Raw genomic sequence first — 16,940 nt, forward strand, 5'->3', positions numbered from 1 at the left:
AGCCTCAGTTTCCTCAGTTCCTCAACTTTTCCTCAGAGCTGTTGTAGAACTTACATAAGAGTAAAGGGTTGTGAAGATTAAAATAAGTGAATGTGACAGGGCCTGAGACCCTATGTTCCCTTTCTGTTTATTTTCAATAGCTGGTTTTAATGTAATGCTCAAGGAAAGAGCATTTGATAAAGCACACTTTCATGAATCTTTTGAGTAGAGGTGCCCCTCTCTCCAATGCCCCAGGGAAGGAACTAGGAATTAGGCAATGGGTATGTCTGAGAGTTGGGGGGATAGATGGTACCCTTCTTCCCATATTTTCTCATGACTGACACCTAGATGTTATGTGGGTGGACAGCCCTTCACCCCATTCTCTGACATTCCATCATTACACGCTCTTTGGTTCTGAGGGGCTTCTAGACATTTAATGCATTTCTGGGTCCTTTTCTAAGAAGAAAATTAGAACTGAAACAGTTTTTAAATAATTCAGACCTCAGTATATCCACATGAACTCAAGATTCCAGGCTGTCCATTATATACAGTAATAGAAGAGACCACAAAGCTTATTTCAGTCTTGACGTTGACCCAGCCTGCTTAAAAGCCTTTGAATTAGAGGATTTCCCCAGACTGGATTAGAGGCCATAGAAATACCTTTCTATATACTTGGTGTTATGATATTTTGATATGCCACGAAAGGAATACAGATACTCTTACATTGTACCCTGTACATCAAAATGTATACCAACCTAGAGAAGAGATTCAATTATTAATAATCCAGCAATATTATAAAACCCTTCAATTTTCTTGGGGGATTTTATAGCCAAGTTAATAGTCTCTTCCTGGCTTCTGTGTTGGAGGAGATCATGGTCCTTTATCTTTTTAGGTTGGTACAAAAGTAATGGCGGTTTAAAAGGTTAAAAATAATTGCAAAAGCCGCAGTTACTTTTGCACCAATGGTCCATTTATGGACTATTCAATGGAGAACGACCCATGTTAAAAGATGATAATTCACTATGAGCGTTGATATATTTGTATCAACATTATATTTATATCAAGCATTGATATATTTATAAATAAAAATTTGGGACCATCTAAACTAAAATTGATTTCTGTTATTTCTAAAATGTATTCTATTATTTCTAATATTTCTAAATTTTATTTCTAAAATTCTTTTTGAATTTGAATTCATAATAATTTCCCACTGTGAAGCACATCTAAGCTATTGTTTATATTTTTATAGGAAATATAAGTGTATTTCGATTGTAATTTACCAGCTTGGAGTTTGATTTTTGCTGTGTTTTTCTATATGTTTACATATCTTCGTTAAAGTTTTTCTTAAAAACAAAACTGTGTGCCTTGCTTATGTTCTGGTCATTGATAAGTGGCCCTGAACTTGACAATTTATTTGAAGCACATTTAAGGCTAAGTGTTTATTGAATATAATAGGGTAAGGATATAAGAAACCAAGTAGCATCTCAGCATTTTTCATGAAGCTTGTTTAAATGTTTCCTCAAAAAATTCCAGCCTCCATGAGGGCAACCCTCAGATATGTTTAATCACTGTACTCAGTGACAGACATTGGTGGCCAATCCTTGGTAAGATTCTTCAATTATTAGCCTCAATAAGTATCTGTTGGGTAAGTGGAAAAAATGAATGATAGTTAATTAGAAATATAAATAGAAAACTTCAGTTTACTGTGCTCCTGGAATCTGCCTCTCCTTTTGAAATCTAGGTACCGATAAGAAGTATGCAACCTTAAAAACATCCAGGTCTGTCTTGGGAAATTCCATAGGGGAAACTATCTTCCAGCACAATCTAGGTGGGTTTTTATACTGGAACCATAGACTGTTGCAGTGGGAAGGGATATAGAACAATTCCCTTGTTTAACCTATAAGGAGACTGAAACGCAGAGAAATCCTGGGAAATAATATCACGTAATCACATAGCACAGCTGATGAGATTGAATGTGTGTGTGTGTGTGTGTGTGTGTGTGTGTGTGTGTCCCCTTCAGCAAATCATTTCATGGTTTTCCACGTTAGTTGACTTAGCTCCTCCCATATCCAAAGAGTCTATAATATTAAGATAAGAATAATTGGTGTTATGCTGGAGATATTTTTTTATTTGTGGAATTTTTCCCAGCCAAAGAAGATTTTTCTTGGGTACAGCTTTTATAATGACCCTCAGATGGGCTGGCTGCTCTGGGACTGAACAGCTAAGGGGCGAGAGATAGAACCGGAATTGCCTGAAAGGTGACAACGTGCAGGAAAAATGGAGTGGGTCATTTAGTTCTTGCAATGAAGCAGGGTGCAGATTAGAAATCGCGGTTTGCCAGAAGTTGCTGGTCATCGAGGGCTGTTTAAGTGATCACTGTCAACAAGGAAATTGTGGGTAGCCCTTAGAGTGGTTCACCTCGGATTTATTCATAACCCTCACGCGAGCACTTGGCTTTGTTCTTGCTCTAGTAAGGGGGACGGATGCCAATAAGAACAGGAATAAAGAGCTCCTTGCATGGTCCAAGAGTGAATAGCACTTTACTCAAAGCCTGACCTCCTTTCCAGAGGTCTGTTATAGTACAGTTGACGCTGATTGGCTGTGTGTTTGGATGAATTGAGAGGAGAGCTTATAACGACTACCTACTCTGTCAACTCCATACTGTACATAACCAGGTCTACGGGACTGGAACTTGGGTTCTCACTTAACCTAAAGCTGGTGGTATTCATGCTAAATGGAAAGGCTTCCCTCTCCCTTGTCTTTGAAGCTTGAGGAATTTCACATCTTATAATAGTTGGGAAAAGGTTGCTTCATTCTAATGGAAACGTACAATGATCTCGGAGTGAAACAGGTTTTGACAGTCTACCCCTCCCACACGCACACACTAAAATGAATTTAGAGACATTTAATAACGTAAGAAATTAAGGGATGCAGAAATATGGACTACTACCCAGGGGTAGAAACAGCCATGGGCCGGCCGATTGATTAGCCCTGTTTATCTGAGAGGCTTTATTTGTGCCACTTCACAAATTCTGTTCTGCTCCAGCCGCTCATGCTGAGGGGAAGGGACCTTTAAGAGACAGTCAGCTGGCCAGTTTGCACTGGGGCAGAGGTTGAATAGAATTACTTAAATCCCCAGAGCAACATTTAGTTAATGCTAGTCTTTTTTTCCCCCCCTGATCCTGTCCACTCTGGCTTCCCTTTTCTCCTTCTGATGAAGTTGGTGTCTTACTACTTAAAGTGCATATATTTACACAAAAATTTCCTCAAATTTTCACAACACATTAACCCAGAAGAGCCATATTAGAAGATGGTGATGAGAGTTAATGATACATCTTTAGATAAAGCCGTCCTCCTGTGCAATCACGTCAGAGTCATCAGCTCATTTGTCATGGCTGAAGTGAAAATGTCAGGACCGATGAGTGTATGAGTGCTGAAGGGGGCGAAAGGGCTTTTGGAGAGAGACATTTTTGTGCTGGGAGTCGGCCATGGCTTAGATTTAGCTCTAGGGAAATACTGGGATTAGCCAACACTGTGGACAAATCCTTAGCATAACAGAATTAGTTGGGAAAATGGAGAGGTGGGGGGCAGGAGGACAGGCGCATTTCTGGAGACCTGCTCTAGGCAGCAGGCCACAACCTGTGGAAAAGAATGAGGCGAAGGACTAAAAATATTTTGAGGGATGTGTTGTATTGATTTCAGGTCCATTGATTTCAGCAACACTGAAGTCAAAGATTTGCATGGCATCACCAGAAGACCTGGATATGTATATATGGCGTTTGTTGTAAATTTAGCTCTACTAAAAGAATTTCCATCTCAACAGCTAAAAACTTTTCAGGGAGATAATATTTGAGTACACAGAGGTAACATTCAGGCACAGAGGACTTCTGACAGTATCTTAGAGCGAAAGTTAATACTTAATTTAAATAACAATAATTGTGGTGGAATACTTGTTGTACTGTTGAATTTGCACAAAACCAAGAAGCTAAACTTTCTTTAAACAGACTTCTTTCTGAAACTTTAATTGAAAAGTAACTTATTTTCTTTAGCTACAGGAGTCCTTATCTTTGATAGACCAGTACTAGTAGATTTATTTCATTTTGGATCCAGTGAATTGTTCTCTCTCAGATAATGTGCCCATACAACCTTTTCTTGTTTAATTCTATTGATTTACAGTGTTAAAGTGAAATAATCTGATACCTGTTTCCTGCCCTTTGAGTATTTCTCGTCAAAGAGGCTGATTAGTTTTTTCCCCCCAGGTCTTTAGCTGTTTTAAATGTATAATTATCATTGCATGTCATTTGATAGCTGTACTAATTGCTGGCAACTATTGTCTGTTTGCACTTAATGCTGAAATCTGATCAACATCCTGCTTTGGTTGATGTTTGGTGGTAAACTTTAATTAACTCTTATTGCATTGAAGAAGAGTTCAGGCTTGGTGCTAACTAATCATTTACCTTCATTATGTCCTGACAGCTCCACTTGCTCATGGTCCTAATAGATACACCAGTCAGTAAATAAACCTGCAAACCTTATGCCTGCTGGTGGCTCCACACTGATGCGTTGCTACTTAAAGTATAAGATAATTGGGCCCAGATAATTATTTAGTTAGTTTAGTATCTCTAGTTTTGCAGACACTAATCTTAATTGCCTCTTTGATGCAGGACAATTTTATTTTAATAGAAACTGTAGATTGGAGATAACATTGTTCCTTCGGCCAGGTTCCTATGAACATGCGTCTTTTCAATCAATACAATTAAGCTTGTCTCCTGTTGGAATTCTTGTCATTATTTTTCCTGAAATACTTTTCCTGTAATGATATTGAAGTTAAAGTAATCAAGTTACCAGCAGATCATGTAAAATTCAACTCAAAATTGCTGGCTGCTTGATTTTAATTTGTCTGACATCAAGTTTGTTTGAAAAGGGATAATATGTGGGTAAACCAAGGAGCTTATAATTATGGTTGACGTTTGTTTGTTTATAATGAAATCTAATTAAAGTTCATACATTTGAAACACAAAAGTTAATTACTGAATTGCTCACTTCACTTATGGACAGCAGTCAAATTAACTTTCCAGCCAACCCTCACCTCCCCACCCAACGCACGCGCGCGCACACACACACACACACAAACAGAAGACTCTCCATAATAGAAATAAAATAACCAACTAATCTTAATGATGAACCATAAGTTTGCCAATGTTTCATCCAGAAGAAAACTTGGCATTCCACTATGCCCTCTATTATGTTAGTCCTAACGTGGTCTTTAATATAAAATAATTTAAACTACATGGAATATAAAAAGAGACTTCTATTTCGTAGACTCTTAAGAGTATTACATACAAAAAGGTACTTGGTAGGGATGTAAAAATTATGCATGTAACTTTCTTCATTAAAACTATGTTGAAACCATGTAAAATCATTGAAATAATTGCTCAAGGAATAGGAATGTTTGCTGGAATACCTGACCTGTGATTAGATTATGAAGATAATTATGGTAGGTTTAGCCTTCAAGGAATGATGTTAAAAAAAGAAATAAGGAGAATATATGTCCACTGTTACACTTATTGTTATTTTGGTTATGAGATCATATTGGTGGGAATCATGAAATACAAATAATTATACAGTTGTTTTCTCTTAAATATTCAGTTGCCAGTAATTCGATAACGAATTTTATTTATGAATAGGCAAAGAAGGAAATGTGTATGTTAGACTATATTGTCTTCACAGTACATGAGACAAATATGTGTGGTATGGTTTTCACTAGTCTGGTAAATCTCTTTTTGAAACTCAATATTCCATAGTTATATATACTTTAATAAAACCAATTAAGATGAATTTTTAAAATGTTCCTATGTGACAACTTAAAAGCATTATCAACTAAACACTCTTAGATTGTGTGTATGCCAGAGAGATTAGTCAATTGCATTTTAAAGACTAGAAATATAAACATATGAAAAACATGGCAAATATGATTTATAAATTTCTGAAAATGATTGATGCAGTCCATTTTTTCCTTAGAAGTGTTATTTACTTGAACTTTCAAATATAGTAGGGATTGAGGGAGAGGGGTCTGAGAAGGGAAAATTATTCTGTCCATTATAAAGATGCTTTGTAAAATTGAGTGTAATTTACACAACCTTTTAGTATTTCTAGAGAATATACTTATATGTGTTTTGCTATAACACCTGATTGATTTGTAGATTCATATGTATTTAGGGAAGAAAAATTAAAAGGATTATGCAGTCATTTCACTCTAATTCTACTTTGTATAGATAAGACAAAGGGAAGACGATTGCTACTTAGGTATGACTGGGTAACTTCCAGAGGTAACTTTTCCTCCTATAAAGAAAGCAAAAAAAAAAAAAAAAAAAAAAAAAAAAGAGCGTATATTCTCACAGTATTGGCAAACAACAGCTTTCTAGTAATGCTTTAACTGATTAGGACATCCTTACCCTTCAATGAAGCAATCACCACAAAGCCCCAGTGTTAGCTGGAATACTAGCAAAACAGTATCAAAGAAAGAATCAGAAAGAGACGCTGAACATAATTACAGTTCCTATCCTTGTCTCATACCAACGTAAACTATTCATTTTCAATTTGAATGAATAAGAAAATTAGGAATCAACTCGATTGGTTCAAAGTACCAAAGTTTGTTTACAGAGGATAGTTCAAGTACTGGCTTCGTCTTGCTGAGTGATTATGAATTTTTCGTGATGCAAACAAATAACGTGAGTCATCGAATAGTGTACTTTGGTTAAGGAGCGATTATTGATTTCTAAGGAAAGTAGCAGGAGTTTGATTAAAGTTGGAAGGAAACTGAGTAAAATTCCAATTTCCCACAACTAATCACATTAAGAACTATTGGACTCACTGTCCAAGTGTATCTTGCCTCTTTCGTGCTCTAACATATATGGTTAATGATATGTCATTGTCATATAAAGTCCACGTAGGTTTAGAGATGAGAGAGAGAAGGAGGGAAACTGAGGGTGGGAAGAGAGGGAGAGGAAGAGAAAAAAAGAGAACGAGAGAATGAGAGACGGAGAAGCCTACTACACATTGATCACAAAGGTCTTGTTTATAGAGAAGGAAATAAATCTGCATTGAATATCTAATTTAGATCTTAATGAGAAAAATGAGAGGAAAATGACTGAGCTGACTTGAGCACTCATGTTTGTCTTTGGAAACTTTCCCTCTTTAAACATTTGCTCATTTTAAACACTTTATATATTTTGGTTACGTCCTTCTCTTCAAACATAATTACCTTCTCCCCTTTGTCGTGACATGGGTGGAAAGTTTTTGCCGTGTCAGGAGAGGTCGTCACGCATTCTTCCGCAGTTCTCTTCATTAATTCCTTCTTGCAGAAGCATTTTCCCTCGTGCTGGGAAGCTAGAAGGGTGTAACAGAAGAGTGCTGGAACATCAGCAGGAAGCTCTAAGCTAGTTAATGCAGTATAATTGTCTGGACATAGACTGGTCTTTGTTTGTGTGGTTCGCTCCGAATCAGCTGTAATTAACTCCAGAGTGTTTCCAGATTGCCAGCAAAGAAAAATTACAGCTTTTCTGTTTTAAATTGTAAAGCTCACAAACATTAACTATGCAGATTGCATTGGCTTTGATATATTTCTATCCTGCAAGGGGGAAAAAAAAAAGCTTATTTGGCTGCCCTCCCCCCTTCTAAAAATGTGCTTTTGTTAAGTTGATTTAGTGTCTATTGGAACATAATGGCTCCTTAATAGTTGGACTTGAAATCTTTTTCATATTTCCAGCCCTTTCACATCCATGTATATGCCTTTCTCTGTGCTAACAGTTTTAATACTGCAGTGGGAAAGAAGTTACGCAATCGTTTATGAAATACCGAACATATACTAACATAAGCAAATTGCAGAGACAACTGACTAAAGACAACCACGAGCACCAACTTAAAAGACAAAGATCAAAGATGAATATCTGACGTAACCAGTGCTTCCACACAGGTACTTTACCTGTGATTTGCTATATCAAAAGAGACTGAGCAAAGGGCAATTTCATTACCTTCTTCTCTTGGTCAGGACACCACACCCTTTTAAAAGCTTCTACACAGTAGTTTGTAATTATGAATTCCAACATGCGTAAAAATGAGGTAGCGATGGGAGCTAATACAGCCTAGTACACAAAAGCTCTGTCAGCAACTGACACAGGAAAAAAAAAAATTAAAAAAAAAAAAAGGTCCAGCCAAAAATCTTTTTTTTTTTCTTTCTTCTGAATTTAACAATAAGGAATTTAAGCCTCAATGTGGCTTTAGCAACCAAAGAAAAGAAGCTCTTGGTGTCTGCATAATACCACTTTGATGGATTTTTTTTCATCAGTTCTCTGTACGTGGCAACAAATAAACAAGTATAATTATACTTGTGAAGGTCTATTCATTGCTTTGTCAGGATTAGATATATGTGCCGTTTTCACACTGTGCCTCTCTTTTGTCTTTGCCTAACTCACTATGACATATTGATAGAGGATTTGGAGTGGGGAAAAAGCCACAGCACAGACAGTGATGACCTTTTGGAAACTTGATATAATTCAAGGATTTTTATTTATTTTCTTTTTTTAGGATTTGTAACTCATTACCAAATTCTCTCAGAAGTGGACAACTTTTAACCCATTTAAAATGGAGTAAATGAAGACTCAGAGTGTTATGAGATGGCCAAAGAACAGATGAGAATAAAAACAATAGGCTGAGGGGCACACTGGTCTTCTTTCCCAGCACTTAGCAGAGTGGCTAACGTAGCATTCCTTTCCCATTATTCTGTCCCCTTGATCAGATCACATTCTTTTTAATCATTTCACAAACACTGTCTCACTGGACCTGAGAGGAAGCCTGGGACCATCTCAATTAAAAAACAGAGGTAAAACTGGCCTCTCTGATTTGGGGTTCTAATGGGAACTGTGCTTTCTGAATGCAGAGGAATTCTTCTATTGTTCAGAAAGTACCCCTTTCATGAGCCAGGCTCCTTGCAGGTGGGTTTGGTCATTTAGTAGAGCAGAGTTTAGGCAAGCAGTGACTTCAGGACGAAAGCAAGGCAGCAGGAGCAATGAAAGTTCTTTTCTGCATGTTGTCTGTTAGTTCCAAAAAAGGGATTTGCATGATCAAAATCAGTGATCTTGTGAATCCCCAAAAATGTGTACACAAATTCTAAGCAGACCAGCAGGTATGGATTATTCTGAATTTACCATTACAATTGTATTAGATTTTCCTTTTGGGATTTCTTGAAGACTGGTGATTTAAAAAGGTAGACCGTTTGGCAGTAGAGAATAGAAATTACTGAAGACTAAATAGAAACCAGCTTAAATGGCAAAGCAACTTTTATAGAGAGTTTACTTGTTACACAGTCATTTGGGAATGGATTCTTTGGTTTAAGTTAAACGGTTGTCTTTGTGGTCTTTTAACTGGGACTTATAAAACTTCAATGTAAATTTCCTAAATGGGTCACATTGATAAAAGAAGCACCTAATCTGAAGCATATTGATAAAAGAAGCACCTCATTGATGACAGTGAAATCACTTGGAATCATGTTCAGTATGTACAATATACTCACAGCGTTACCGTACTATTGATCTAAATAACTTTTTAACAACACAAACTCAAGTGTTTCCATCAAAATACCCTAGTAAACATTGCCATGATTGTAGTCAATAGCTGTGAATGAAAAAAATCAGGTAACATGTTACAAGTTCTAGCAATTCAGATAGTTTTGTTACTGTTGCTTTTGGAATGAAATGTACATTTAGTTGTATAGAAGACTTATGGATTTGACTCAGTTTCGGATTAATGGGTACCTCATTGAGAAGAAATTGATAGGCGATTTTGTGTAAAATAATGTGGGAATATTGTAACAAAACATATCCTACCATATTGCTTTGACCTGCGATGGACTTTTTCGTGTAGTTTTCATAATTTTTTCTGCATAGCAACAGTGTTGTCATATTTTTGGAAATTACTTCTGCCTTATTAAGATAAAATAAACAGGCTCTCCTTCATATAGAGAAATATTGAGATGATACAATGCAGGGTGCATTCGGCATCTGGACGAAATTATTAACTGTACATTACAGATAACTATTTGAGGGGCATTCAGCATGTGTGCGATAATTCTAGCCAATGTTTCTGTGGGCTGAGAACTGTTGTAGGGGTATGGGCAAAACTGAATTGAAGCAGTAATAAAAGTAGCTCAGAAACTCCTTTCCAAAGCTGTCAAGTGTTTGGGACCTTTACTCATCTTTGTCGTGAAGGTGAATCTTCTTCCATATATCAGCCTAAATTATAGGAAAGAAAGAAAAAAAACACGCCCTGGGCTCTGGAACTTCACAGTTTAATGTAGGATCCTTATTTCTAGTAGTCTTAAGTACCTTGCTTCCACTCCAAGTCTCTTAACTTCCTGCATTCCTCATTTCCCTCAGTCCAGCAGGGGATTGTATTTTAGGCATTTTGGCTCCCTTCAGTGTGTATACATTGTACCGATTTGGTGAATGCAAAAGTAAACATTAATGTTTTGTGGACTAGTTCGAAATTTATGAGCTTTTCAGGCTTAGGGGTATCCGATGATTTCAGAGGGTTTTAAAAGCTGCATGCATGCCATGAGGATCATTTACCTGGAGCTCATCAATGATTAAAATTACACACCAAGCTTTGTGACGTGAGCAATTAGAGTGTCATTTTAACCATGGCAGATACCAAAATGAATTTCGATTTCATTTTCAAGCTGTGCAGATCTTTTGATGTATTCTACACTGATCACTTCCTCTCTGATTTCGCTGACAAGACCACATTTGATTATAGTAAACAGTGTTTTAAGAAGTTATTCTTCATACTTAATATGCCAGTGACCTTCAGTGAGGTCTTTTTTCCTTAAGAACTTCTCAGAAGGCACTTCTGAAATGCTTTGTACTGGTGAGGCAGCGTTGTGGCTTTTTCTTAGCTCTCTACCGCGGTGAAGTCTGGACATTAGAATGTAGAGACATCCAGCGTGAGACGTTGCATGTGTGTCCTACCCAATATGATATGGAATGTAATACAGCAACGTCAAGCTTTCTTGCTTCGGAAATGATCAGTGTACGTGAAAGTGTTGATAGTTTTCCATTAAGGGGCTAGTTGCCTTAAAGTCATGGGTTGCTCCAGTTTTAAGATTTGAAAGAAGCTTGCTTACCTGTTTCATAAAATCGAAACTGTGTCTATGTCACAGGCTGAAAATAAACACTAAAGTTTCAGCCCACTCAACTGTTGTGTACAGTGCCATCATTCTGCAAACAGAGTGATCTGCAGGGACTCAGAGAAGCTTACGCTGTAATCAAGCTGCTATTACAGTAGCTGAGGTTTGCAGGCACACACACACACACACACACACACACACAGAAAGGGAACACATTTTTACCAACACATGCTCAACTTCCCTCTGGTACCTTACTCTGCTGCCGGAAACTGATCTGGCTTTACAGAGAGTGCATCTTGTTCTCAGCAAAGGGAGTTTGTGGTCTAAGATGCCTGGCTGCAAAAGAACTGAAGTAAATAAATAAATAAAATAAAATTTGTTTTAAGTGATGGAAGGATTTTCATCAGTAGTGCTTGCATATGATTTGTTAAGCCAGGGGAGATGTTGATGGAGATGAGATATGGTTGAGAGATGGGCAACTCACCAAGATTGATAACATCAAAATGGTGTTTGAAATGGTGTTCATTACATATCACAGTGGAAAAAAAAAAAAACTGAGTGAAGGCGATTGTGCCCTCAGATGATAGGACTGGTTGCAGTAAATATTAATTTCTGTTCTGTTGCCCATTGAGGCGACTGAAGTGTGGGGAAGAATTGTGATTGGTGCTTAATCAGGGCCAGCCAGATACCTGCTGAGAGCTTTTGCACAAGGAAGATTTGTAGTAAGCTGATTTACTGGCAAAATGAAAACCAGAGAAGAGTTTGGTCGGTGCTGCCTGTGACTGTAATATTTCTAATTTTAAGGTTCCTTTATTGTGGGTCTCTCTTCCCCACTCATCCCCCCTTCTAGTCGCTGCCTGATAAAGTAAAACGTTAATTTTAGACGTTGCAAGTTGTTCGCATTGATCTTTTATTCCTGCCTTCCTGTATGGAAGCCAGTCCCATTTCTGTTAGGGTAAAGAGGGGTTTAACGCCTTCATGTGTATTATATACGTTTTCAGAAAACAGGAATGGAAAAAAAAAAACTACGATCACTGATACCAATTTGAGATTTATGATGAATGCTCCCAGCGATTTCAGTAACGCCTAGGATGTCTAGGCATGCCTGTGATAGCTATCTACATTATTTTGCTACATTTATACAAAGTCTGTCTGTGATAGATAGGTATGCTGGTTTTAAGTTTTCCCCCTCACCTCTTTAGATAGTCAGGTTTACAGCAGCTGTAAATTAGTGATGGGCTATTAGTGAGCTGTGTCATTATTTAATAAAAATGGCTTCTCTCACCTTATTTTTTATCCAGGTCCCTGACAGGCTGGATGAAATGAGATCCCTATGTAGCAATTGCCATGGAAACCTGTGACTCCTCTCCTATCTCAAGGCAGGAGAATGGGCAGAGCACATCAAAGCTATGTGGAACGACACAACTTGATAATGAGGTGCCCGAGAAAGCTGCAGAGATGGAGCCTGACAGGGAAAACAGCTCCACCAATGACAACCTGAAAACGGATGGGCGCAAAAGTGAAGTCTTGCTGGGTTTCGGCGTCGAGAATGCAGCTGCCACTCAGGTTCCCTCAGCAAAGGAGATACCCTGCAACGAATGTGCCACTTCTTTTCCCAGTTTACAGAAGTACATGGAACACCACTGCCCCAATGCCCGCCTCCCCATCTTGAAGGATGACAACGAGAGCGAGGTCAGCGAGTTAGAGGACAGTGACGTGGAAAACCTCACAGGGGAGATCGTTTACCAGCCTGATGGGTCAGCATATATAATTGAGGACTCCAAAGAAAGCGGGCAGAATGCACAGACTGGGGCAAACAGCAAGCTCTTTTCCACGGCGACGTTCCTGGGCTCCCTGGCACCCGCTGGAGAGAAGAGTGACCAGGCTGCCTCTGCACCCATGTCGTTCTACCCGCAGATCATCAACACTTTTCATATCGCTTCATCCCTCGGGAAACCATTTACAGCCGACCAGGCTTTCCCAAATACCTCAGCGTTCGCAGGAGTCGGTCCTGTGTTGCACAGTTTCCGTGTGTATGATCTCCGACACAAGCGAGAGAAAGACTATCTAAGCAGCGACGGCTCGGCCAAAAACTCCTGTGTGTCCAAAGATGTCCCCAACAATGTGGACCTGTCCAAATTCGACGGTTGTGTTAGCGACGGGAAGAGGAAACCCGTGTTAATGTGTTTCTTGTGCAAGTTGTCTTTCGGTTATATCCGGTCGTTCGTGACCCATGCTGTGCATGACCATCGGATGACCCTCAATGACGAGGAGCAGAAGCTCCTCAGTAATAAATGCGTCTCCGCCATAATACAGGGGATTGGCAAAGACAAAGAACCTCTTATAAGCTTCCTGGAACCAAAAAAATCCACTTCTGTGTACCCCCACTTTTCTACTACGAACCTCATAGGACCTGACCCCACGTTCCGCGGTTTATGGAGCGCTTTTCACGTTGAAAACGGTGACTCTCTGCCGGCGGGCTTCGCCTTCCTGAAAGGCAGCGCGGGCAGCTCGAGCTCCGCAGAGCAGTCGCTGGGGGTCACCCCGATGCCAAAGGCTGAAGTGACTCTGGGGGGGCTGTCCAGTTTAGTCGTGAACACCCCGATTACCTCTGTCTCCCTCGGCCACGCGTCGTCGTCCGAGTCGAGCAAGACGTCCGAGAGCAAAGACCAAGAGAACAACTGTGAAAGGCCGAAGGAGAGCGCCGTCCCGCAGCCCGACGGGGACTGCCCGGTCAAAAGGGAGCCCCCGGACGCGGACGCGGACGCGGGGGAGGAGGAGGAAGAGGACGTGTACTCCCACGACCTCGACGACGAGGAAGTGTTAGGCGAGCTCACCGACGGCATGGCTCACAAAGACTTCCCTCTCTTAAACCAAAGCATTTCTCCTTTAGCGTCCAGTGTGCTAAAATTCATCGAAAAGGGCCCCCCGTCGTCGTCCTCCTCCTCCTCGGCGACGGTTTCTGACGACGCAGAGAAGAAGACACAGGCCGCCGCCTCCGCCGTCCGGGCCGGTGGCAGCCTGGCGAACAATACCTACGGCATGGGTGGCAAGGACTTTGCAGAAGCAGGTGGCAGTAAGGACAGCGCCGCGGCCCCTGTGGCCGGTGACACGGGCCGGGGCGACGAGGACAGCGCGGCTCCTCCCCACCAGCACGGCTTCGCCCCCAGTGCCCCCGGCACCCCGGGGCCCGGAGGAGACGGCTCACCGGGCAGTGGCATCGAGTGTCCCAAGTGCGACACGGTGTTGGGGTCCTCGAGGTCCCTGGGCGGTCACATGACCATGATGCACTCCAGGAACTCCTGCAAGACCCTCAAGTGTCCCAAATGCAACTGGCACTACAAGTACCAGCAGACGCTGGAGGCCCACATGAAGGAGAAACACCCGGAGCCCGGCGGCTCGTGTGTCTATTGTAAGACTGGACAGCCTCACCCCCGGCTCGCCCGGGGGGAGAGCTACACGTGTGGCTATAAACCCTTCCGCTGTGAGGTTTGTAACTACTCTACCACGACCAAAGGCAACCTCAGCATTCACATGCAGTCCGACAAGCACCTGAACAACGTCCAGAACCTCCAGAACGGCACCGGGGAGCAGGTGTTCGGCCACGCCGCCCCCGCCCCCAACCCCAGCCTCGGCGGCTGCGGGACGCCCTCTCCGTCCAAACCCAAGCAGAAGCCCACCTGGCGGTGCGAGGTGTGTGACTACGAAACCAACGTGGCCAGGAACCTCCGCATTCACATGACGAGCGAAAAGCACATGCACAACATGGTGCTTCTGCAGCAGAACATGAAGCAGATCCAGCACAACGTGCACCTAGGCCTGGCCCCCGCCGAGGCGGAACTCTACCAGTACTACCTGGCCCAGAACATAGGCCTGACCGGGATGAAGCTGGAAAACCCCGCGGACCCCCAGCTCCTCATCAGCCCGTTCCAGCTGGACCCGGCCACGGCGGCCGCCCTGGCCCCGGGACTTGGTGAGTATGGACCGCTTCTCTGCACGCCACTTCGTCTCTCCCCTCGCGTTTGGGGTGGGCACCACGCGCGCAGACAAATGCCAACGCACTGGGGACAGCTGACCTGGAAGGGACTTCCTCTGTAAGTTGGATCATCAGTCCACCACCGGTGCTTGGCTTCGACCTCGACGTAACTTCCTAGAGGAAGGAGTGAAGGGACCCTCGGCAGCCTCACAGTGAGCCAGCCTTGCCCTTATTCAGTAATGAACCCACGCTCCTGTGCCTGAGTGGCCTGCAGGCCTTAGCCACGCTTTACGAGGCTTCTGGCTTGGATCTTGGCAGGCGTTCCCTGAAATAGCCAACCGGAGCTTCTACAGGGTAGACCCTTTAGTTTTAATTAAATAGTTTTGAAAACGATTTGAATGTCTGTGACTGGACAGAATTGAACTGCTGACAGTCACGCTGTTACCTTAGCCCAGGTATTTGGCAGCAGATGACAGGCACACACACACACACACACACACGCAGTGTTAGCCAGATCTCATCAAGCTCTCAGACAAATTGTGAAATCACAATTAGCGCTTAGGTTAAGTTTATCTAGGCTTTGAAATCGCAAACACGTGACTGTTTTGTTATGGTATCGATCAACTGGCTTGCTCTGGAAAATACAAATTTCAGAATGACATCATGCCCAGTAGGAGTAATTAAAGCTATCTGATGAGGGAATTTAGAAGTTGAAAGGATGATTGTAATTGATCCCGATTCAATCCTATTACAGCTTTTTATAGTTTAAGCTCTAGAGAAAGCACATTCCCGGTCGACTTTAGTTTACGGGTTCCTTTGTGTGTGCTGTGTTTTCGAGTCTCTATTTTTCCTTTTAATTTTTTTCTTCCTGTAGTAAATAATGAGCTGCCGCCTGAAATCCGGCTTGCCAGTGGTCAGCTAATGGGTGATGACCTGTCCCTCCTTACTGCAGGAGAGCTGTCACCTTATATCAGTGACCCAGCGCTGAAGCTATTCCAGTGTGCTGTTTGCAACAAATTCACCTCTGACAGCCTGGAGGCCCTAAGCGTGCACGTGACCAGCGAGCGCTCTCTCCCCGAAGAGGAATGGAGGGCTGTAATTGGAGATATCTACCAGTGCAAGCTCTGTAACTACAACACCCAGCTCAAAGCCAACTTCCAGCTCCACTGCAAGACTGATAAACATATGCAGAAATACCAACTGGTGGCCCACATTAAAGAAGGGGGCAAAAGCAACGAGTGGAGACTCAAGTGTATTGCCATTGGCAACCCCGTCCACCTGAAATGCAACGCCTGTGACTACTATACCAACAGTGTGGATAAGTTACGCTTGCACACCACCAATCACAGGCACGAGGCGGCCCTGAAGCTCTACAAGGTAAGCGGGGACATTCATTTCCCTTGGCACAGAGGAGAGAAGGGAATTAACTGTTTCAGAGCTTGGAGCACAGATCTGCAAGCTCAGAAAAAAGAGGGGGAAAATAGAAATAGAAGGGTAAGGTGCACAGTTTCTGCCTCACGTTACTAACCATCCCTGGCAATCGAGGGAACTGGAGAGCATATTTGAAAGATTTTGCTACATGGCCCTTTTACGTCTATGTCAGTGGCATTGATTGCTTGACTGGTTTCCCCCAAATACAATAATTTTTTTTTTATTTAAGTATTTTCATATGTAACACAATACTTTGAAACCTGTGATTAAAAAATAACATAGTATCTCTCTTGGATAAGTGTCACTGGTTACAGGGAGCAGTCTACTTCATGAATGTATCATCTTTTGTTTGGTGACAATCACGGACCTTGC

General features: G+C 41.6%; 1 protein-coding gene across 4 annotated transcripts in view; it reads left to right on the forward strand.

The window, feature by feature from the left end:
* The window catches only part of ZFHX4 (zinc finger homeobox 4), a 177,809-nt gene that overhangs the window by 10,351 nt on the left and 150,518 nt on the right, over positions 1–16,940 (forward strand). For 3 of the 4 annotated variants that reach the window (XM_081070325.1, XM_081070328.1, XM_081070326.1), the window contains exons 2-3: positions 12,463–15,134; positions 16,012–16,514. In XM_081070325.1, coding sequence (XP_080926451.1) covers positions 12,509–15,134; positions 16,012–16,514 — 3,129 coding nt within the window. In that variant the 5' untranslated portion in view covers positions 12,463–12,508. The remainder of the gene's footprint in view (positions 1–12,462; positions 15,135–16,011; positions 16,515–16,940) is intronic. The other variant, XM_081070327.1, reaches the window with a different exon arrangement.

The sequence above is a fragment of the Rhinolophus hipposideros genome (assembly GCF_964194185.1).
Source record: "Rhinolophus hipposideros genome assembly, chromosome: 13".
Taxonomy (NCBI): domain Eukaryota; kingdom Metazoa; phylum Chordata; class Mammalia; order Chiroptera; family Rhinolophidae; genus Rhinolophus; species Rhinolophus hipposideros.